A 22556-nucleotide genomic window follows, 5' to 3' on the forward strand; every position below is an offset into this window, starting at 1 on the left:
ATGCTCTTCAGCAGGGTCGTAAAATCAGTATTAAGCAGCCACTCGGGTCTGGGTCCAAACCATTGGAATGCTTCAGGGGACGTGGTATCAGATACTGGAGTAACAACTCGCCACGCTTGCCAGACGAGACAAAAATAGAAGAAACACAGCAGAAATCATCAAAGCTGAAAAAGGGTCAGTTGGTAGAGCTGAAAAACAACTGCTTAGTGATACTTCAGGCCGACGGGTGTGCAGTGATAGCGGATGTGCTGGCGGGAGGTGGTTTGTTGCTCTGGCTGGATGTTTGGGGTAGAAATCGATTTGATTACAAGTGGGTTTGTATCACAGGGCTCCTCTCTGTCAACCCATCGGACCTGAACAGAGAATTTTTCTCTAAAAGACAGAGGCTGGAAGCGCTCATTTAGTTTTTGAGTGACTTAGGGTTGCTTGGATGTGTCGTTAATTTTGTCAGGTCGCCGTGCAGGCGTCCAGTGAGAGGACTGCTGACGGGTTGGTGCCTATAGCGAGTCAGACAGCACGGGTCGCTGTGCAATTAATTAGCAAACACAGCCCTTTAAGCAGGACTGCTGTCCTGGTGCAAGCCTTTGGCAGAGGCTTTGCTGGTCGGAGGAGGAGGCGGGGGAGACGGCTCGCGTGTTGCGGGCGTCCAGCCCGAGTCGTCTTCGGTGCAGTCCCGGTACGTGCAGCCGCTTTTCTATGAATTGCTGATTGTGTAAGAAAGTATATGATACAGCTCAGCGAGGGTGTCTGGACTGAAAACATCATGTGGTCTGCGAGGCTGAGCATGACTGGGGCTATCTTTGCCAGCTCACAAACACTCTGCTGGGTTACTTAGAATTTGGTCTGGGCGAAAGAAGTCTCAATCAGAAAGCGTCAACAGGAGAAAAATAATGGCAGAGTGATTTTGAGAACTTCCTGTCTCCGGGAGCATTACTGCTGTAAACAGTGACCATGCCAAGTGCTGAACCACTGCCCTCATTCCAATAACAATAAATCTATTTTTTGGTTGTGCAGAGCTGTGCTTGTACATTTTTTAAACTCAGGGTAACGATGAGGATGAGGCAGACACTATCCTCTGAGCATTTTCTTGTTTTCTGCAATGATAAAAGAAGTTGGGCTTACCAGGATACTGCCTCTGGAAGACAAAGTACCTCTCTAGATGAAGAGGTTACACAGTTTCAAGTGATATGTTTGCCCTTCAAATTTTGATCTATTTATTTTTTTAATTCTTTTTATTTTGTTTTGGTTTGTATTTTAGTGTGCTTTCTTCAGTAGAGACATTTGAGTTCTAGTAAAAAAAAAAATATTTATTTTTGTGTGTAGGTATGTGTGTATATACCTACATTACAACCCAAATAAGAGCTTGTGTTTTGTGCTCAAAATGAAATTATTCTGAGATATTAATTAGGAGCTGGGCTTTAGGGCTGGCTAGTGAACTTCAGATGACTGTTCTATGGCAAGCATTTCTTGTCAGCTCGCTCAGCCTTAGCAGAAGTGAGGATGCTGCAAATCAGTGGCTTACAAGTACTGTCAGGAGAGCCTTCCTTTTCCAGCAGTCATGTGCATAAACCCTCGTCAGCCTGAATCAGTCTCTGTACCCTTCCAAAAATCATTTAGCAACAGAAAACAAAAACAAAAAACACGACAAAACACTTTTTCTTTTACCTTGAAGCTGACTCCACACCTCTTTCACTCCCATCCTGCTTCTCCCTTGTTTTCCCATCACACTGTTTCATCACCACTTTCTCAGCTTCTTCAAACTGACCCCATTCCCTATCTCTGTGTCTGCATCCACCTCCATCTCTTGATCCCTGTCCTCTGCCAATGCTCCTCCTGCCTCTCTTCTTTGAGACAGTCACTGAAAACCCCTCGCAGGGACCAGGCTGCATCCAGCAGCACCGAAGCCCCAAGCTGCTACTGTTTATATCACATTGGTGCCTGTGGGTGAGGCACGGGTTGGGATTCATGTACCAGCCTCTACAACTGGAGCTGGGTTTGGCCTCCAGCGTGGTGCTAGGATGGAGGAATTAAATTCCTTCCACCCTCCTCCCGCGGGGAGCTACCTCCCATGCTGTGCAGGCATGGCAGGGTGGAGAGGGCCGAGAGGAGAGGCGAGGAGGAGAGCAGCAGCTGTCCCGAAGGCTTGATGCCATAAGAGCTCTTTAGCAGGGCGGTGCTTGGAGCAGTGCGTATGCACAACATCAGTTCCCTGAAGTTTAGGGAGGAACTGAAGGAAACGGTTTGGCAAGGCCACAGAGTTTCCACAGGCTAGACTTTATGTACCACGGCTCCGACAAAGCCATGTCCATATCTGAGGCCTCAGAGGCCGTCCTGCTCTTGGAAGTCATCTCTAGTAGAGTTTGGCAGGTCCCAGGCTCGTAATGGCAGTGTTATCTCCCCCTTGCTGACGGCATGGATATCCATCAAGTGACCCCGGACTTCTGCCGAGCTCTGAAATCAATGCGCATTGCATTAGTGTAATGACAGCACGGAGGAGTCCTTCCTCCAAGAAAATGAGCTGAGAGTAAACAGTCCCCATGTGCACTCCCACGCTCAGCTAGCTACTGACGAAGCGACTTGTCAGGCCGCCTTTCGGCCTTCACCTGCTCTAGGACACTGCAGGCAGAAGTCCCTCCTGCTATAGCAGCAGTGATGATGATTGCCTGCTATATCCAGAGCAGCACGTTGCTCTTCCAGACATCACACACCTTCCTTGTTCCCTGTGCCCAGTGCTCTGCCTGCAGCTGCACCAGCGGGCCGTCATCTTCATGGCTCTGTAGGGCAAGGAGTGTGTTTCGTCGCAGCTCCAGCGGCGTGCCAGAGCAGGAAGGTGTGCCAGAATCAGCCATTACACTGAGGTTTCCCTGCTCTCAGGCCTGACCGTGCTGAGTTGCTCCTCCCTGGGGGCTGAGCTCGTGGCCGTGGTGCATTGGGTTGGACAGCAGAGGAAGCACCCTCAGATAGCCAGCCACTGCTTCTGCTGCCGGGCTCCAGCTGGATGGGGGCTCAGAGGGGAGTAATTTAGGGCTTAAGCACTTAAATCAAACCCGAATCCCACTTCAGGCAGCTAAATCCTCTTGTGAATCTGGGCCTTAACCTTTTCATGTCTGCCTCATCACCTGTAAAGTGTGGGTGATAATTTCTACCTCAAAAAGCTTATTAATGGCTTGAAACTATAGCTGGGTTAAGGACTATTATTAGGCTTAAGGATCCCAAGGCATTCTCTGTGAGAAGGTGGTAGGTGGTTTTGCAGTTAAGTCATCTCATTTTGAACTGTCCTGTACATTTTGTGTCCCTGGTGCTCTTTTTTTTTATTATTTTATTTTATTTTTTTTATTTTTTTTTATTTCCCTGAACTATTAGCAGTGACACGGTGCTGAAAGATGGTGGCTTTGTTCCACCCGAGAGCTGGATGCACTTCTGGAGGCTGTGACTTCTGAACACTTGTTCACGTATACCCCAGTCTCTGATGTATAGAAGAACTGTGTTTTAAAAATTTTAAAGCCCTGATATGTAGTAAACCACAGCTTGAAAGCAGAGGTTCATTTTTGGGGGTGGCCAGTTCATACGGAGTGTCTGAAAATTCATATGGAGTGTCTGAAAGTTATCTTTGGGGAAAAAATAGCTCCACTTTAATTTCACCCTCCATAATCTGTGCTCAAACAGCTCAGGTCTTAAAAATATCGTAACAAGAAGCACTACATTTTACAACTCAAACTGCAGTCTCTCTGTGTTGACACTCTGGTGCAGAAGCCAGGCAACCCGTAGCATCTCATTCTTCCTGTGCTGTAATTATTGTCTCCACCCAAGTTCATAAGAATTTTATAGTGGTTACTGCAGCAACTCCACTTATAGTTAGAGGCTGCTTGACTTTTCCATTAAAAGGTCTTCCCTCCGCTTCCCCCCACAACCCAGCGTTTTAATGCTTTAATCCATTTTGCAAACTTGATCTGCAGGCTTTCAGTCTAAGAAGGCATCACACCCCCAAAATTCAGTTAAAACAGGTCACTCAGGTTGTCTTTCAGAACAGGATGGAAAAACACTTTTTTTTCTATTATTTGGTCAGACACTGTTGTGTCGGACTCTGGTGCCCATGCTCACACACATGCATATACCCAGCACCTCCATCTCAAAGCCTAAATGCTGGTGCGTACATTGAACATAAACCTAAGCATGCTAAAGTACAAACAATGTTCCTGCTGGCCGAATTCCTGCCACAGCTTGAAGCAGAATTCTCTCTTCAGAAGTTAGGCAACATGTCAATATAGGGGGGATTCTTCATGGTGGTTTTGTGTATTTGTGGAGTGTTGACATTGCTATACAAAAGCGACTAATGTCTAAGCTACTACTGGATGTCATCCGAAGCTGACTGCTGCAGGATACCCTCTATTCAGAGACCTCCTTCCTGCGACCCAGATCCCAAATCACTTGACTGTCTCATCTCTTCAGATAGTTCATTTGTGCCCTCTCCCATAAACTCAGAGATGTCCTCCTACCTGCTTTCTGCTGCAGCTCCCTTCCTGATAAACATCCATGACCATTTAGTATCTAAACCTGCTATCTCCTGCTACTGAAGCAACACCATTTTGTCTCTAAACAGAATAATTTTTATTATTATTATTATTTTTTGTGGCACATCTACTGAAGCACATTTACAGCATTTATATGACGGAAAAATAACATGAGGTAATAACCTGAGGGAGGGAACTTGAGGGAATCAGATTGAGACTGGAGACTAGTATGTAACATTTTAGACATCAATGCAAGTTCCTGAAGCAGAGAAGTGCCACCAGGTGCCTTGCAAGCTGACAGTGGAGCAGCAGCAGCAGTGGCTGCACTTTTACACACATTGCCGGACTGTCGACGAAGGGATTAGCGCGGAGGCCCCTGCGAGGCTGGAGGAGGCGGTGGCCGGTATCATCATGACAGCACATGGGACTGGGAAGTGAAACCCATCATCAGCACAGAAGTGAAACTGCCTGCACACAAGCTCATCAAATTAAAATGTAAACAGCTGGCCAAAAAAAAAAAAAAAAGAGAGAGAGAAAAAAAAGGGGGGGGACAGTTTTAATGAGCTAAGTCCTCTCTTGCAGCTCTTGAGAGCGTGAACGATCCTGTTTGTGCAAGGGAGAACCACTCTTCTGAGAGTTTCAGATCAAGTGCTAACTGTGTTATTTGCTACAGTAATGGGTAAAAAGTAGCACTCAGGCAAAGATGTGGTTTTTGAACTGAGGGTGACACATTTCTGGGGTGCTGGGGGCTAGCATTTTTTGTTTAGTCCAGCTAGAAGGCATTCTCTTTTTTTTTTTTTTTTTTTCCTGAGGAAAGGGATCGATAGTCAGTACCTCTTTAGGAGATCAAAGTGTAGGGGAAAATCAACTTTAGGATCTGCTACCTTCAGGGGCCCGAGTCAGCCTTATTTTAACAGCTGTGAAGTTACACTGAGCACAGAGCACAGAACCAGCTTCTGCATTGGTTTGCTTAAATATTTCATGTCAACAGCATGCGGGCATGGGGTTATGTTTTTAACTTAAGAAGTAAGAAGATTGTTGGGGACAGTCTTCAGAAAGGTGTTAAGGACTGTCCTTATCACCCAGATAACGCTTTTAAGGTAAATTTAGATGTTAGAACCTGCTTAGGTTGGCAGTGCCTCTATTAACGTTGCTCGATTTCAGTTACGTAATTTTGGTTGCTTAACATGGTTCCTGTGTTGCCCTAGGTTAAATGTCGTGCATATGTTTCACCAGCATAATGCCTTGAAATGATTTCACCTCAGATACAACCTTTCTCCAGCCTTCCAGCGCAGGGAAGTCGTGGTGAATAAAGGGTATGGAGAATGTGTGAGGAGAAGAGAATGAGGTGCACGTCTTGCCTAAGCACTCGGTTGTGCTGCAGGGAACTGGGAGGGAGGCAAAAGGGCAGCAGTGTGCCTGCTGTGCCCCACAGCAGTGGGGATGCTCTGCTCAGCTTTAGGGAGCTGCTTGTGGCTTTTCCAGAACTTTCTGCACAGCAAATGAAGTAGCTTATGGCAGGGGCCAGGGATACAGCAGGGCTGCTTTTGGACATTTGCATGAAAACTTGGCCCCATGTAAATCCAGAACAAAACACCTATTGGTTTATTTAATGGGACTGAGTTTTCATTCGGGGTAAGTGAATGCTGTGTAAACACAGATATAAGAACTTCCTGGAGTAAGCCACTTGAGAAAAACTTTCAAAAGTGTACCTTCATGCTGACCCAATCTGGTTTGGCAGGAGACAGGTGGGTATATTTCCCAAATCTTGAAGTTTCCATGTACACCCACGGAACATCCCTATAAGTACGCAAAGAGATCAGTTGCCCTGCAGCTGATTTGCTTGCACAGCTCTTGCATTTCTTTGTGCAGTGACCCTGATTTGCTGACATCTCCCCATGTGGTTATTTATCCATTTGGTCCGTTGTTCTGTGGTGGTCAGAGTTTGCAAACAATTTACGGTGCAGTAGTGGATGAGGTTGATAACAGCTTTTTTCTTATATTTAAATTAGGTGGCATCTGTGGTACTGATGGTAAACAAATTATGTTATTTTTGATGCCGCTTACTTCAACTGCAACTCTTTTCTGATGAAATAGCCATCGGGCCAAGCACAACAGGCAAAGCTGCATGCTCACCATGTGAAACTGTAACTGCCAACAGGACAAAATAGTTATCACCCAATGATAAGAGTAGTTGTGCAAGGTTTTTTTTCTTTTTGCAATTGGAAATATAATCTGAAGAACTACAAAAACATTTCACTCATATCATGAGCAACAGTCAACTAATGAAGTGTCAACTTATGTTGGCCTGTCTCACCCTATTGATTACCTTTGGTTTATTCAGCTAACAAAGTATAATGTGGCTTACGTGATAAAAATGGCAAAATTTGGACCCAGTGAATAACAATCAACAGCTGAGAATGAATATGTGTGCATGTATTGCATCCTGCCAAAGGATACAGTCAGATATGTTATTAAAATGCAGTAGGTATCTTTGATTTGGCAGATACCCAGGAAGATGTTGTGAGAAAATGTAAAGATGTATAAAACTGATCATTTAGCATGGTTTAATAAAAGTAAGTACATAAGCATTAAAAAGTAGAAGCTGGATAAAAGAATAGTATCATAATAATTCTTACTAGAATCTGGAAGGCTCTCACTAATATCATAGAAATGTCTGTAATATAATTTGTATTGCATTTTTATATTACATTTCATATTTTGCCATCCATACCTTCTATCCTTGTCAGCACAGACATTCTTGTCTCTTTTCCCTTTTTCTTCTTTTTATCTAATATTTTACTGTAATGATTTAAAACAAAACACAACACAACAAAACAAAAAACTCTAATGACACATCTAAGATCAGCAGAAAAAAATCCCCAAAGAAAAATATAGTAAATGTGATCACAGCATCTGATGGCATCCCTTTCTTTCTCCCCACCATGTGGGCAGACTTCCGAAGCTTTAGCTCCATTTTCATTCTGTCCTCATTTGGCTGACCCTTCTTCAGTGGAATCAGTGGATCTTTTTGCCTAAGAAAGAGATGGAATAAAGTGAAAGGATAAGTTTGAGGGGTGGTTTGTCTTCCCTAAAGTGTGTCTGTTCTCATTCCCCCTTACATCTGCCCGTGCCGCCACCTATATTTTAAGCATGCCTTCCCACCCCCAGATCCATCTGGCCATGACACGGCTCAGGGATGACTAAAGCAGCACGCAGGAGCTTCATGTGACCGTGTTGTCACTTGAGATTCATTTTCCCCCTTGGTTCCTCTCGGACCTTCCCAGGGGCCGCAGTTTACAAGCCTATTGCTCCCTCTAGAGCCCTTCAGCCCCGTGCTGGGTTGTTCTGGGAGACCACTGACATAAATCCCTCATCTTGCCGGGCATGAGCTCATGACTCTCTCTGCTTCCAGACTCGGTCAGATGGGATGCAGCTGAATATTGCCAAGCAGAGCACGGGTACAACACCTTCAGATGCTCAGGAACCGGAGGCTGATCCTTCTCGTTTGCTGGCCCAGAAACAGCCTTGCTGGGCAGGCACTGGCAGACGTTATGCTTTGTACTTCCTCTTAAGTTCTTACAGCTTTGCATGGCATCCAGGGATCTCGCAAGCAATCCTGTAAAGTCAGGAGCTGGGGACAACTGACTTTAGCTTTCAAATCAGCAGTAACTCTCCAGGGCACTGTTGGTAAGCTAGTCTCTAACAAACCCTTTGGCAGTCTCTGGGTATCGTTTCAAAAGTCAGTATTGCATTTTGGCCAGAAACGCTACTGTTTCCATTATTTTTTTTCTGAAAGGGTACTGACATTAATGCTCCTGCAAAATAAATGTTACCAGGCAATTTTTCCTACCCTAGTTATGTGGGAATACTTGATGGAAGCAGTGAGTCCTGTGCTCTACCCATAAACATACGACAGCATGTCTGATGTCAGTGGGGAGGGTTTCCAAAGGCAGTACTCCATCCCACATCTGGAGAATTTAATCTTTGTGCTCATCAGGTGCTCTGTGCCTGACATTAGGAGCTACCAGGGATGGCTGCAGATAGCAGCACTCTCTGAAAGGACTGCTGGACCCCAGAGAGGCACAGCTTGGCATGGGCAACACCCTTCAGCCCTTCCACCATCAGCACAGACTCCCATGATGATACTGTGGTGACTGGCTTAAACATGTCGAGGAGCACATCATAGACCCAAAGTAAAAGTCTCAGATTTTGATGTTAGTCAATGAAGGGCTACATGCTGGCTTGCTGTCACCACTGGGCCATAAACAAATTGTCATCATGACTGTTTGAAGCATCTGAACCAGGCCAGCATTTCAGAAGGTCCTCCTGGGGTATGTGATCCCTCTTTATAGTCACTAGAGAGCTCAGTCCTTCACTTAGGCTGTCTGACCCAGCTTTGGAGGCTCCCACTCCTTCCTGAGCTGAGCAGGGATGCACAGTGCTCAGCATAGGTCTTCTGCCCTTAGTTAGGAGGTCCAGTTACTTAGAAATCAGAAATCATCACATCTGCTATATCCTCCAGTGCTAGGGAGTCTGAATATGGCCTGCAGTGACTAATCTGGTATTATATCCACCAGTGTAGTCTGCTACGTGTTTTATATCTATCAGTGTGTGTGTGCTGGTGTATAGGTGTATTATACAAGCATATGCTGAAAATAAAAATTTATCTTGTATCTTGGCTGTATCATAATACATAAAAGCAAGGAGGGGAAGTTTATTGTCATGCTGTCATCCCAAAGCAGGTACACCCATAAAACATATATTTCACTAACAATACCTCCAATCTAAACCTGCCTTTGTCAACCAGGCATATAAATGATGAATAATGTAGAAGCTATGAATAAAAATGATAAAACCACTTAATAAAACTAAATGTAAATGAAACAGAACAACCAGAGAAAAGCACAGCCAGAATTATTGGTAAGCAGCAATGAGTGACATGTAGGTTTATGGTTATATAGCCCTGTGGTTAACCAGTATGTGGTTAATGAATAGTCTTCTGTCAACAAGAAGTAAGCTACGTATCTTCCTGCTTTTGCCAGCTTGTATCACAGACTTATACTGGTTCTGAGATCTCTGTTTTGTAGAAGATCTTGAAAGTAACTTTGCTCCCCTCTTCTTCTTTATTCTGGTCTTGTAGACTGATAATGTGGCCACGTTGTCCTTACAGTTCATCAGTCTAATGACTTTTTTTCCTGCATTTGTTTCTATCTCAAAACTCTTCTAAAGGCCTTCTATAGAAAAAAATATACTGTATTCTAGCAAAACAGCAGAATTACCTAATGCATCAGCTGTTGTCAAAAAATAAACTGGAAGCAAGATGGAAGTACTGCAGATTAGTAAAGGGAATAATGCATATTTTCAAAGTCTCTCAGTCTTGGAGATCTAAGTGTTGCATCTGCAACAGGGAAACTATTTTTTATATTTTTAAAAGAAAAAAGAACCACCGGTGCCTCTCTGATATTTGTTAAGTCTAATGCTATGGGTGTTAAAATTTGTTGGAAGAAAGCTTATTGAGCTTTATGGTTAATGCCTCATAGAAAGATCTGGTGTGATGGTGGAAAAAATAAAAAAGCTTTATCATATAACTTGGTATTAAAAAATGTCAGGAACACCATGATCCTTGGTCAAGGTAGGTGTAGGACACTAGAGTTGGGGTCCAAAGGCCCTGAGACAGTGATCTAAAATTACTTATGCTTCACTTGGAATTCTTTTCATCTCAGCGACTGCTTTCTAGTAAGAATGTGGAGGTGAAAAGATAGCGGCCTGGGATCTGGGAGGTTTGTATTTCAGCTTGTCGTGGTTCCGCTCGAGTGGGCAGCCGAGCTCCACCACAGCCGCTCTCTCACTCCCCCTCCTCAAAGAGGAATGGGGAGAAAATATGTGAAAAGGGCTCAAGGATTGAGATAAGGACGAGAAAATCACGCAATAATTATTGTAACGGGCAAAACAGACTCGGCATAAGGAGATAGTAAGATTTATTGCCTATTACTAACAAGCGAGAGAAGTGAGAAAACAAAGGAAAAAAAAACCAAAAGCACCTTCCCCCCCCATCCACCCTTTTCCACCTCCTCCCCCCGAGCGGCGCAGGGGAACGGGGAATGGGGGTTATGGTCAGTCTACAGCACTTCTTCTCTGCCGCTCCTTCTCGGTCACTCTCGTCCCCTGTGCTGTGGGGTCCCACCCACGGGATGCAGTCCTTGATGAACTGATCCGGCGTGGGCTTCCCACAGGCAGCAGCTCTTCCAGAACTGCTCCAGATATGGGTCCGTACCACGGGGTCCATCCCTCAGGAGAAAACTGCTCCAACCTGGCTCCCCTACGGGCAGCAGCTCCTGCCAGATCACCTGCTCCTGCGTGGTCTCCTCTCCACGGGCTACAGGTCCGGCCCGGAATCTGCTCCGGCAGGGGTCTTCCACAGGCGGCAGCCTCCGTCGGTGCAGGGCCACCTGCTCCACCGTGGTCTCCTCCACGGGCTGCAGCGTGGAACCCTGCTCCACCGTGGTACTCCACGGGCTGCAGGGGGACATCCTGCTTCACCATGGTCCTCACCACAGGCCGCAGGGGACTTCTGCTCCGGCGCCTGGAGCACCTCTCCCCCTCCTTCTACACTGACCTTGGTGCAAGGCTGTTCTCCCACTCCCTTGACTCTCCCGGCTGCTGTGTGGCGCAGCGTTTTTTCCCTGTCTTAAATATGCTCTCACAGAGGCGCAAAACAACATCGCTTATTGGCTCGGATCTGGAAAACAATGGGGCCCTTCCCAAACATGGGGCAGCTTCTAGATCTTTCTCACAGAAACCACCCCTATGGCTCCCTGCTACCAAAACCTTGTCACGTAAACCCACTACACAGCTTCTGTTTTCTCAGGGCTGTGATTCAGGATTATTGTCGGATTTAGCTGCAGCAGCCAAAGTGGTTAGCATCACTGGCCGCAGGCTTCCTGTGAGATCTTGGCCAAGACACTTTATCTGCCCACAGTTCCTCATCTGTAAAGTGGGGAGAATACCTCTCTAATTCACAGGGATGCGATGAAGACAGCTTCCAGTAACAGCTATGTGTGTGCAGTGCGCTCACTGTGCTGTTGATGCAGACCATTAGCACCACACTAGGAATCGCATTAAGAGAAGTATTGAATTGCAAGTAAATGTACACAGGGAGGGGGAGAATATTGCTGCTAGAGACAGGCATTTATACTTGTATTTACATTTATATTTATATTTATTTATATAGATAAACCAAGCAAACTATAGGAGTGGGAGGTCTTAGGAGGGAAGAAACTCCTCCTTCAGGAGGGCTGGAGCCAAGCGATGGAATGAGCAGGCAGAGCTGTATGGGAAGGGCACAGCATGTGCCCAAAGGAGAAGGACCTCAATGTTCTTACAATGGTTCCTGGTTATCTAACTTGAGGTGATGGCCCTTGATGTCTCTGACTGATAATGAAGATTTCTGCCAGTGTCTGAGTCCTCTGTGATGCTGAGATAACGATGCTAAACCTGCTGACAGCCAATGTTTTTATTGCTGCCCAGGCCAAAGTCGTAATGAATACATACATGAGGTCTTATCAAGGATAAAGAAAGTTACTTCTGTTACTGAGGAAATGCCTAAAGTAATGCTGGCATTGGCCAAAAGTGAATCCAGAGGTAGCAGGATTTGAATACATCACAGTCACAAGGGGATACAAAGCCATCCAGCCTCCCCAGCAGCCATCCAAATGAGCACTTTTCAGAACTCTGAGCTGTGGCATGCACACAACAGTTTTGAAAAGGCCTTCACAGTTTTCTTACTGAATAATAGAGAAACTGAGCATAATGCTCCGCTATGTCTTCATAAAATGTTTTAATTCTCTGCGGACAGGCAGCGGGGATTTTTTATTTTTTCCATTCCCTTGTTTCTTGGCATTGCAGTAGCAGATTATTTTTAAAGGGTTCGTAATATGGAATTGATCTAATGCTAGCTTCAACACCAAAGCATGGGATTTTACGATCCGCCCAGGGGACCTGAGCACCCAGTTCTCTTTAATTTTAACAAGCACTGTTGATCAGATTCCCGTGGCAGTTTTGGAAGAGTCAGCCACAATTTTCAAGCTTCTCTGAACTAACAGCCTTCAGAAAGTACAGACAATGCACCAGTAGTCAAGTAGATCAGATAAACTGCAACAGTTAGGGGTAACCACCTTATTTTACAAACAAAATGTAGATCATTTACATATAAATTAATATATTTTTTTTCAAATGCTTTGAGCAGTTGCCACAGAGGGAATGCATCCGGCATCAGACAGTGGTGAGGTTATACACCACACTGTCTGTGCTCATACCTGTCCTTAGATATGGACAGATGAAGTGTTTTGGTGCCATTTGGAGTGTTCTGGTGCTATTGGAAAGGACAAATGCACCTTTTCTTGATGTATGTTCAATAACCTTTTTTCCTGTTGCAGGGAAAAGCTTCACGCTGACCATCACAGTTTTCACGAACCCTCCGCAAGTAGCCACGTACCACAGAGCCATCAAGATAACGGTGGATGGACCTCGAGAACCCAGAAGTAAGTGAAATAACAACAACATTTGCAAAAGGTGATGTTGATGGTTTAGTACAGGGGTTCCTCACCAGCCACATGAGATGCAGCAACCTCCAGTGCATGGGGAGCGGTGGATGTGCCTCAAGCCAAAGTTGTCCCATGAATGGTTTTAATTATGTCTTCCTGAAGCCTTATTTTTCATGGGTGCCCAGCTGATCCAGAGTATGAATTGCATTGCATTTATGAAGTATCTACCCAGGGATGACTTGGATCATACCCAAAAGCTGACAAAAGGGATGCTGGTAAAAGGTGGTCAGTGTATACCCTATGCATCATTTCTTGCTAGCCTCGCCTTTCAGATGTTAAGAGGGTTTTAAAGCATTGGAAACCAATATGTCATTGATCCAAATTTTCAAGCTCAGCCACCCTGCAAAAATAAATAAATGTCTGGGAGAGGACACCTGGTTGCTGCATGGTAGAGTTCACTGTGCCTCACTCCACGGTATGACTTGGGAAAACAGTAATTGCTGAGAGTAGTGCTTCCAACAAGCAAATGCAATTACCCTGCTGGGATACCCATTCTCACAGACAGGCAATCTTTCCTATATATTTTTTTCTTTTTTAAGAATAAATTATAAGGAGAAGATGAATGATTTGGTATCTTCAGGGAATTGCCCACACCTTTCACACATGCAGTTGTTTTTGTGAGGTTGGAGGGAAGGTTGCTTTGTTTGGGATGGAAGTGGGGTGAGGGTGGAACAGACAGGCAGATGTAAATGCTCCTGCAGCACATGCTCTGCCTGTTACCAGAGGCAATCCTTAACCTCAGTCACTAGCCTGAGTGTGGAATTTTCATATTTTTATCGAAATGCCCTGATGCAAATTGAGGTTTGTGGTTAGTTTTTCACTCCTCCTGCACACTTGGCAGAAGTTCTGGCTGTTGCTTAAGTGGAGTCGTCCCGGGAGAAGAGAGCAGTAAGATTCAAACACCCACTAGAGAATGAGACTTACGGCTCTGGGCTACTTAACTGAGTGGTGGAAAAAAATAATGATTTGAAACTTGAGTTAAAATAGCTTAGAAAACTCCTATCTTTCATGTACATTTTCTTCCTGAGCCTTCATTCGTCTGAGGTGTGTTGTGATACTGCATATATTTAATGGAAGATTCTGTCCTATATTTTTTGGATTTGAGGCCAGACTTTAAAACAAATATTGCTGTCAGGGCAAGGCTTCTTACTTAGTTTGCATTTGTTTTTCTGAAAACTGTGGTTGGATTGTCCCTGAAAAAATATCCCCGGTGAACAAGGCAGCTGTGCACATAAAATAGATATTTGTATATGCAAGCTACTGATTTGTGTATGCAATTACCTGGGCATGTTCATAGTTTGCACACAACAAATAAGCATTAGTTGTTTGAATATGAGTCTGCTAGATTAGTAAGAACCAAAACCATCCTGCAGGCATACCTACTGTTTTAAATCAATTTTTCAGTTGCTGTAGTAGTTAATATTTAATAAGATTCTACATTTTAAAAAGGAAGTAGAAATATAATACATTCTGAAGCAACACATGTATCTTCCTGACTCAAATGCATGTAAAAGCTTCCTTGTAAATGATTTCACTTTGTCGCGGGCAAGTCAGAGGTATAAAGGAGCTCCACAGTCGGGGAGGCTTTATGTGTCGTGAGCAGCGGTCAGCCCCCCCTTGGCAGGAATGCACAGCTCCTTTTATCACTAAATCACTCTTGAGGCAAGGTAGAAGGGATTATGCTCCTTTCACTTGTAAGGGGGCTGCAAGGTCCTTCAGCCTGACTTCCCACCAGGGGTTTCTGAACTGCAGCGGCTGTTGCAGTCAGTCTGGACCCTGCTGTCCTCCTGGTACATCTGACTGAAATACTGGGTGGCTTGGAGAAATATAGCACAAGCTGCGAAGGAAGGAAGAAGTAGTTCCCAGTGCTTTCCCTATTCCTTGTTCCTCACGTGTTTGGAACAACCCTTACTACAGCTCAGTTTTCCCAGCTAGCACCACGTCACCAGTTTCTAGTAACTAAACTCAGAATCCATTCTCTCCAAGTAATCCTTGTTGCTCTGAGGCAGTTCTGCCTGTTTTGGGCTATATATTTCTTTTTATGCCCTCACTCAATGTGTGCATCCTGTTCTGCACTGACCCGATTAGATCAAGGTGCATTTGTAGCCTGTACAAAAAGTGATTGCATGGCATAGATTGCTACCTGTACAAACTCACATGTAAGGTATGTGGTTGGACATAGCAGCACATGCATGCTATGTCCTGAAGAGCTTTGAAATGATATCAGCCTTCTTGCTTGCATTCAGGCAGGAATCAAAATAAAAGCTGCTAGATTAGAGGAGGGTTTCTAGCTTCAGTGATCAATATTTGGGAACTTCTGTGCCTGGAGATCCATGACTCACTCTCTCTCCTGAGCTGAAGAAACTGCAGAAATACTGAGCTGGGTTTTCTAAGATGTCCTGATTCAAAAGAAATCTGAGGAAGGTAGCAGTGGGAACAAAATTAGATACTGCTTTCCTGCAGACCTCTGGAAAAAAAAGCATACTTAATTCTGAAACCAACTCCAGCAACTTATTTTTAATTCATTTACTTTTTTTTGTTGTTGTTGTTCGTAACAGTTGCAAATAGACTGAATTCTAGTGAGTGCCTATGTTGCCTGCAAAAAATATTGGAAGTTAAGGTGCCATTTTTGAGAGGGGAAGCAATCTGAGACAGAGCTCAGAACTTCGTACCGGGACAATTTTTAGTGACTCTGACAGGTTGTAAAAATACTTAAAACAAAACCAAACACCTTTAGACAGATTAACATAAGAAATAACAGAAACTCTTTCTTTTGTCTTCAGAGAATGATAGATTAGGAGCAGTTTCTGAGCCCTCACCAAATTAGATGCCATTCTAATTCTAATGGTTCTAAAACCAGGGGTTTTAAATGAAAAGGACAACTTCTTCAGCTATGCATGCTTGGGGAAAAGATCTTCAAAAAGTAATGCCATTTGCGGAAAGTAGAAAAATACTCAAATCAAAGGCTCCAAAACCAAGGACTTTTTGGCTCACTGTGATGTGTGGAGATGTCACAATATGTGACGATAGCATGGTGTGTGTCATCACATGTGTGCACCTTCCCTTTCTGCACAAAGGCCTGACTGTCCAGGTTTTCAGACTATAAATTCTTGCATTGTACATTTGGTCACAGTGTACAAAGTATGGCCAATTCTTTGCCCAACAGCCTATTTGCATATGTAACTACCAGATTTGCATTTACAACTTTGATAATTACTTGCGTGCATTATTTACACCATTGTCTTTTTTTTTTGCCATTGAATTTCTGACTGTGCCTATCCAGATGATACTTCTCATCAAATTGTCATGGTATGTAGAGAGAGCCAAGGTACTTATGAATCTGGCTCTTCCTCCACTGCATTCATTATGTATTTTTAAAATCTCTTTTGAACATTCTCCGGCTTTACTGAAGTGCTTCTTTTCTTTTTTTTTTTTTTTTTTTTTATTTTTTATTTTATGAAAAGAAATGATACTGCACTGTCAGTGAGAAGGGCAAGATGACCTAACCCATCATTTTCTTCTCCAACTTCTATGATTCTATGATTCATAAAGCAATTTATGTTTTTATGAGCTAAGTCCATGGGGGAAATCATTAGCAGTAACCAGATCAAGAGTAGTGCTCCTGATGAAAATACTTTTGGTTGGGAAACTTGGTAGAAATAGTATGACTCTTAAATTAAATATTTCCCTTAGGCCATTTGACCTACTGTGCACGTCTGCTCAAAAATTAGGTTTTTCTTCTTTTGACTGCTTCTTTCTGTTTTTCTCATTGAATTGTTTTAACCTACATAACTCTGAAAAAATCACTAATGGACCAGGTGCCTGAAAACTTTGCAGAATGAAAAGGCTGCATAGATTTTGCCCTGGTGGCCCTGAGCTGTCCAGGGTTAAGCTGTGCATTAAATGTTATTATCCCGTATTGGATATGTGGTTTTCCCAAAAACATTTTTGGCATCCTTGTATCAAAGGGCATGATGCTGCAAAACAGAGCGAGAGAGAGTGAATAATTTTGCTGAGCAGGGTTGGAGAAGATGCTTTAAGAGCTGCTGGCCCAAGAAGTGCCTTTCCAGGGACAAAGGTTGGCTTTTGCCTCACAACAGAGTTAGCCACGAGGTGCACATGTGTGGTCAACCACAGTTGAGGGCACCTTCAGACCTTGGTCTGAAGTGATCCCTGCTTGCTCGTGAAGTTCCTGGAGAAACCCTTGACTTGTAGCTACATGGAAGGAATGCCTTCACCTTCAGCCTCTCCTGCAAGGAAAAGCCAAACAGTTCACCAATCCCATCATCTTGATAACCTGAAATAACATGAAATGCCTTAATTTCTTGCTTGCTTTCTGCTGCAAGTACCTCCATCTGCTGGAAACTGAGACTAACATATACCAAAGAACAGTTTAGAAATCATGAGAACATGAATCATCGTGGCATTGGAATAGACCCACCGTATAAATTTCAGAGAAGGCTTACCAGATCCTTCCACTCACCTGGAGATGTACAGTGCTTCAAAGCTACTTAAAAGTAGAAAATGTGTAGAGGGAAAACTGTCACTTTCAAGTTCAGTGTCTGTATAACATGTCCCTGTACTGAAATGCGAGCGTGGCTGGGACTCTCTGCCTTCACTAACACTAGCTGCATGCCACACACTCCACAGCGCACTGCCCTCTGAGGATAAGAACCCAAATGTGCAAATCACTTTTTAAAAATCTTGGCTAAGACACTCACCCCCAAGAGGTTCCAATCTAAATAAATCTTGTGCAGACAAAAGAAAGGGATGGGCTGCAAGCAGAGCCGGTGGCGGAGCAGTGCTGTTTCTCTGCGTGTATTTGTAGCCTTGCATCCCATTGTCTCATTGACACTGCCTGGCGAGTGGGTGGACGGGTGCTTAAATTATGAGCATGCTCTGGAGACGGTTGTAGTCAGCTTGTGCAATGGTAACGTGCAAGCCTACAGCAGCTGCGTGAAGTTACAAAACATCTCTAGCCCGAATTCGAGCAGTGTGACTTAGTGCATCGCTGTCTCTAAATGGTTTCATCTGCTGTTGGTTGCCTTTGCATGCTTATGTGTGCATCTCTACAGAGCAACACATCCAGAGCAAGACCATCAAATATCATAGGACCATTGTATAGCACAGGATCATCTGACTTTAGATGTTTAAACAGTGGGCTACACAACAGAACCCACTGCTCCTAAAAACAGTGTTGTTTGTTCTCCATAAGATATGCAAAGGATTACGAAACATGCGAATGCTCAGCATTCTCTGGTGATGGGGGCATCCTTTTTGTCCTACTCAATATTTCCCTTCTGGTTTTAATACCAATATCCTTGAGGTTTTGTGGTGTAAACACTTCCTTTCAACCTGGAAAAGATGGTTTGGGATTTTTTCTCTGGCATTTCTTAGCCTCTCTGCTGAATCAGTGAGGAGAATTGATGTTGGGTGACATGGGTAGGGAATTGGTCATTTCAGCTTAATGAAACTGCCAAAATACAAAATCTTGTGTCAAGCATTGCTATAGAGGTTGCTTTTCTGGGAGTGTGACAGCTCATATATATTTGCTTGCCTATTTATTGAGCTGTTTCTTTTAAAGGTAGATAGAAATGTTGACAGTACAAGCTCCTTCCTCACATTTAGCGGGTAAAGAGAGGAAATCAGAGTTGTTGTAGAGTAGGCTAGGAATGGCAATACAACTAGCCTGGTCCTCTAGAAATTATTTCAGTTCCTTGTTTGAGTCACTTAATCCCACACAGCTCTTTTTCTTTCCTTCTTGAATTACAGTGATTTTAAGTTGAGAAGAGGTTTGTAGGTTGGTGTTTTGTTTGTTTGTTTGTTCGTTTTTCATTTCTTTCACTTTTTTCATCTTTGTCAATTGAATTTTTGCATTGAATGTTCGTTATTTTATTGCCTAGTGATTGAGTGTCTACAAAGACTACGGTGAGTATTTTGAAGTGTTTACCTATGTTTGCGTGATGGATTTTCAAATATAGCCAGTCTTGGTCTAGCTCTGCTGAAATCAGTGGGAAAGTCCTCTGTAGCTGCGACAAAAGCAGAATTAGGTGATTGCATATTACTTAGGAAAATGCTTCCAAAGCAGCCAGTAGGTCTGACGTTCATCACAGGGTTGTGACTATCTGCTGGCCTCCACTGAAGACCCTAGCTCACTGACATGCCAATTTTCTTTCTGGTGAAGTGGGTTGGTGGTGCTTTAAGCCAGAGAATTGTGAGTCTGGTCCTGCATCCATCCCGTTGTCTTCTGCAAGGGTGGGCTTTCAACGGCAGACACAAAATGCCAGCAAATGAAAGCTTTGCAGCAGCTGCTGGGGCCTTGCATGAGCTGGGGAACGGTGGACTTCTGGTTGAAACCTGCTGGGGTTTCGAGGGTGTCACATAACCCCTGCCCTTCCTAGAAGGAGGTTAGCCAGCCAAGTGGTGCTGTTGGATCATCTGTTGGCAACCCCACTGCCCCATCCAGGGCTCGCCACCAAATGCCTGCTGCGCTGCCAGCAGCAGAGGAGGTGTCATTCAGGGGTGCATGGGAGGGCAGCAGGACGTGAATGCAGGCCACCTCTGCGGCCTGATCCCTTCCACCCTTCCTTCAGCAGGATGCCACATGGAGGGAGGTCTCCTCCTCAGGCTCCCATGGGAGAGAGGGGAGGGAAAATGCGGGATGTGCCTCTGGGAACTGCAGCTTCCACCCCATGCAGGAGTGGTCAGGCACTCATGTTTGCCAAGCAAGCTTCTGGCAGGCAGTACAGAGCCTTTCTGAGGCCTCCATTTTTGAGAAGTCGCCTTATTTAGGGATTTAACAAAACAAGCACCTAAGAGAAAGGCGGGGTCAATCCGTGTGGCATTTCCACCCGTGCTGCAGTCCCTCCTCACTTTGCCTGCCCTGGGTTATCTGAAGGTGCAGCAGTCCCTGTAAGCCTGTGTGAAAGAAAACACGTCAGGTTTTTGCTTCATCCTCTGTCACCCATTGTAATGAATGCAAAAAGGGCTTTTGCTCTGGATCTCAGTTTGTGCCCTTGTTTTTTGCTTGTCTTTTGCAATTGGGAATCTTAATGAGTAAATGCATTATCTGGTAATGTTGTTGATGAATCTTGGTCAGACTGTCCGAACATCAGTGCTGCATGGGTCATTGCAAAGCAGGAGGGAAAGAATTGCTTGGGAGAGGCCACGTCCACTGATTTCTGAATTGTAAGAGAAAGAGATGTCTCTAGTATTACAGCACATTCTGCTTGTTAATATCCAAAACATATCCTAAGGAAAGGGAAGTATGGAAATATCATCTCCCTTGCCTTCTTTAATTGTGGAGCAGATAAGGAACAGCCTGTGAAAATGGGAGGAGACACGAAACCAGCCACAAATGAAAAGTTCATACTTTTTTTTTTTTTTTTTTTTTCCTAAATAGCATCAGACCTTTGTTCTTCCCTGGCAGAGTGCTGTCGTTTGAGCCTATTAAGCAAAATGCACCAGGCCATCTTCTGCAGGCTGACCAGCTAAGAGGAGTCAGGCTGTGTCATAACCCCAGCACATAAAGCTGCAGAAAAAAATTTAGGCGACCGTGTTGATTTAATTATTAAGGATTCTGTTTGTCTGAGTCTGTCTGCCTCTCCTACCTACACCCTGCATTATGGGCTGTTCTTCATTACCTGCTCTACCTATCTTCGCAATCTAGCCACAAACAGTTTTGGTTGACCACACCACTTCCCTCTTGAAAGTTAATACTGTTTGACTCATTCTGCACTGCAAACACCAAGCCAAAGAAAACAAGCCAAAGAATAACCTGCTTGTATGCAGTTTGGAAACTTCTCAGAGGCCCTGCTTTCAAAATGCTATACAGTAGCTTACTATATCTCCCTGCAGCTGCAAAGAAAATGAGGAAAGCAAAAAAAAAAAATGGTTCAAGAACCTAAAATAAAGACTAGGCAGAACTGCGTGAAATTTATGAGCTTTCAGTGAACTGCAGTCCTGTGTAGGCACAATGGAGCGTTAGTACAGAGGAAGGACTGCTTAGTAACCTACAGATAAAAATATTCAACCTCATTTCTTTAGAAAAGCAGGTATTTTCAGCTATTGTGTGAAAACACCAGTCACCAGCCAAAAAAGCAAAGGTCTTCAGTTCAAGGGAAGCACATAGCCGGGATACATGGTTTTTTTTTTTTGGACAGGAGCAAAGTTTTTCACAAGTCCTTGTGCAGTCAATATCCATGGAGGGTAAATTTAGTTTTGTGTTGACAGACTCCCCTGGTTTATGTAAACAGTGAGCCATGGGACTTGAGCATGGGACTTGACCACTGCAAGGAAAGCAAATGCTAGCATCCCTGCTTTGCACACCCCTGGTTGAGAGGGTGGGGGTACAGATTCATCCCACGTAAGTCTGTAATGTAATCAAGGTGCCTGAATTTGGAGCCTCATCCCCTGCATTCAGTGAAGGGACAACCATCTCCAAACAGCAATCAGTCCTTGCAGTCTGTGGCTTCTGTTTCTGCAGCTTTTTCTTTGGACAGAGGTCTCTTTTTGTGCCTATGTTTTTCTTGGTTGCTGGCTTAGTTGTTGGTTGGCTGGTTGTGCCTCATTCTGCACCTCCTCTCTCATCCATATCTTCAACTATTATGTCTCAGCCCATGTCTGGAGGGTATTCTTATGGCGGTTTGTACATGTGGGAAGATGCAAACTATAAAGAAACAAAAGAGGCTTTTGGCAATGTGCTGCTTAAGTTGGGAGTCATTCAAACTTTGTCAAGGAGTCAGGATTTTTGGAGCATATACATCAACATGGGGGAAAGGGAAAAGAAGGCAAAGGGTATAATTTTGAAGACTAATTTAACTTCCATGAACAACTTCTTCCCTCAAAACTCCTAACACTCAGTTCCCTTACTTTTACTTCACTGAGGTGACCTAATTCCTGAGATGAACCCACAGAATAATTGCATTTTAACAACAAAAATCGAGGGCACCTATATGTCAGGATCATCATGGCAGGGTGGATACATGGCAAGAAAAGTAATTGTGGGGTTTTGTTGTTTTTTGTTGTTGTTGTTCAGATTTAAGAAGAAGCATGTTTGTGTATTGCTACTTGTTAGTACAGCACGAGCTGTACCAGCAGAGCTGGAGGGGAGAAAGCATCTTTCCTGTCTTGCAGCAATTTCCAAGACTGCTTTTACTGGCTGTTGTAACTCAGGATGAGTGAGAGACTTTTCAAGTGTTTGTCAGGAGCAGAGAGGTCCAGCCAGGAGCAGTCCATAGTCTTGCCCGTAGTCGTGCACTCAGAGTGCCTGGCTGGAGGGAGGACCAGGTTTTGCCTTTTTTTTTTTTTTGGAGGGGTGCTCTCTTCAGCCCACCACTCCTGTTCTCAAAATGTGGGCTCTCTCGCTGCAGCTGGAGAATGAAATATGGATAGAAATGGGGGGAGATGTGCTCCCATCCTATAGTTAGGGCTCTCATAT

At 44.2% G+C, this 22556-nt stretch overlaps 1 protein-coding gene across 6 annotated transcripts in view; it reads left to right on the plus strand.

Annotated features, from left to right (window-relative positions):
- RUNX1 (RUNX family transcription factor 1) overlaps positions 1-22556 on the plus strand; it is a 163691-nt gene that overhangs the window by 101218 nt on the left and 39917 nt on the right. For all 6 annotated transcript variants that reach the window (XM_082768698.1, XM_082768702.1, XM_082768699.1 and 3 more), the window contains one exon: positions 12950-13054. In XM_082768698.1, coding sequence (XP_082624824.1) covers positions 12950-13054 — 105 coding nt within the window. The remainder of the gene's footprint in view (positions 1-12949; positions 13055-22556) is intronic.

Source organism: Aythya marila (genome assembly GCF_965140915.1).
Source record: "Aythya marila genome assembly, chromosome: 1".
NCBI lineage: Eukaryota > Metazoa > Chordata > Aves > Anseriformes > Anatidae > Aythya > Aythya marila.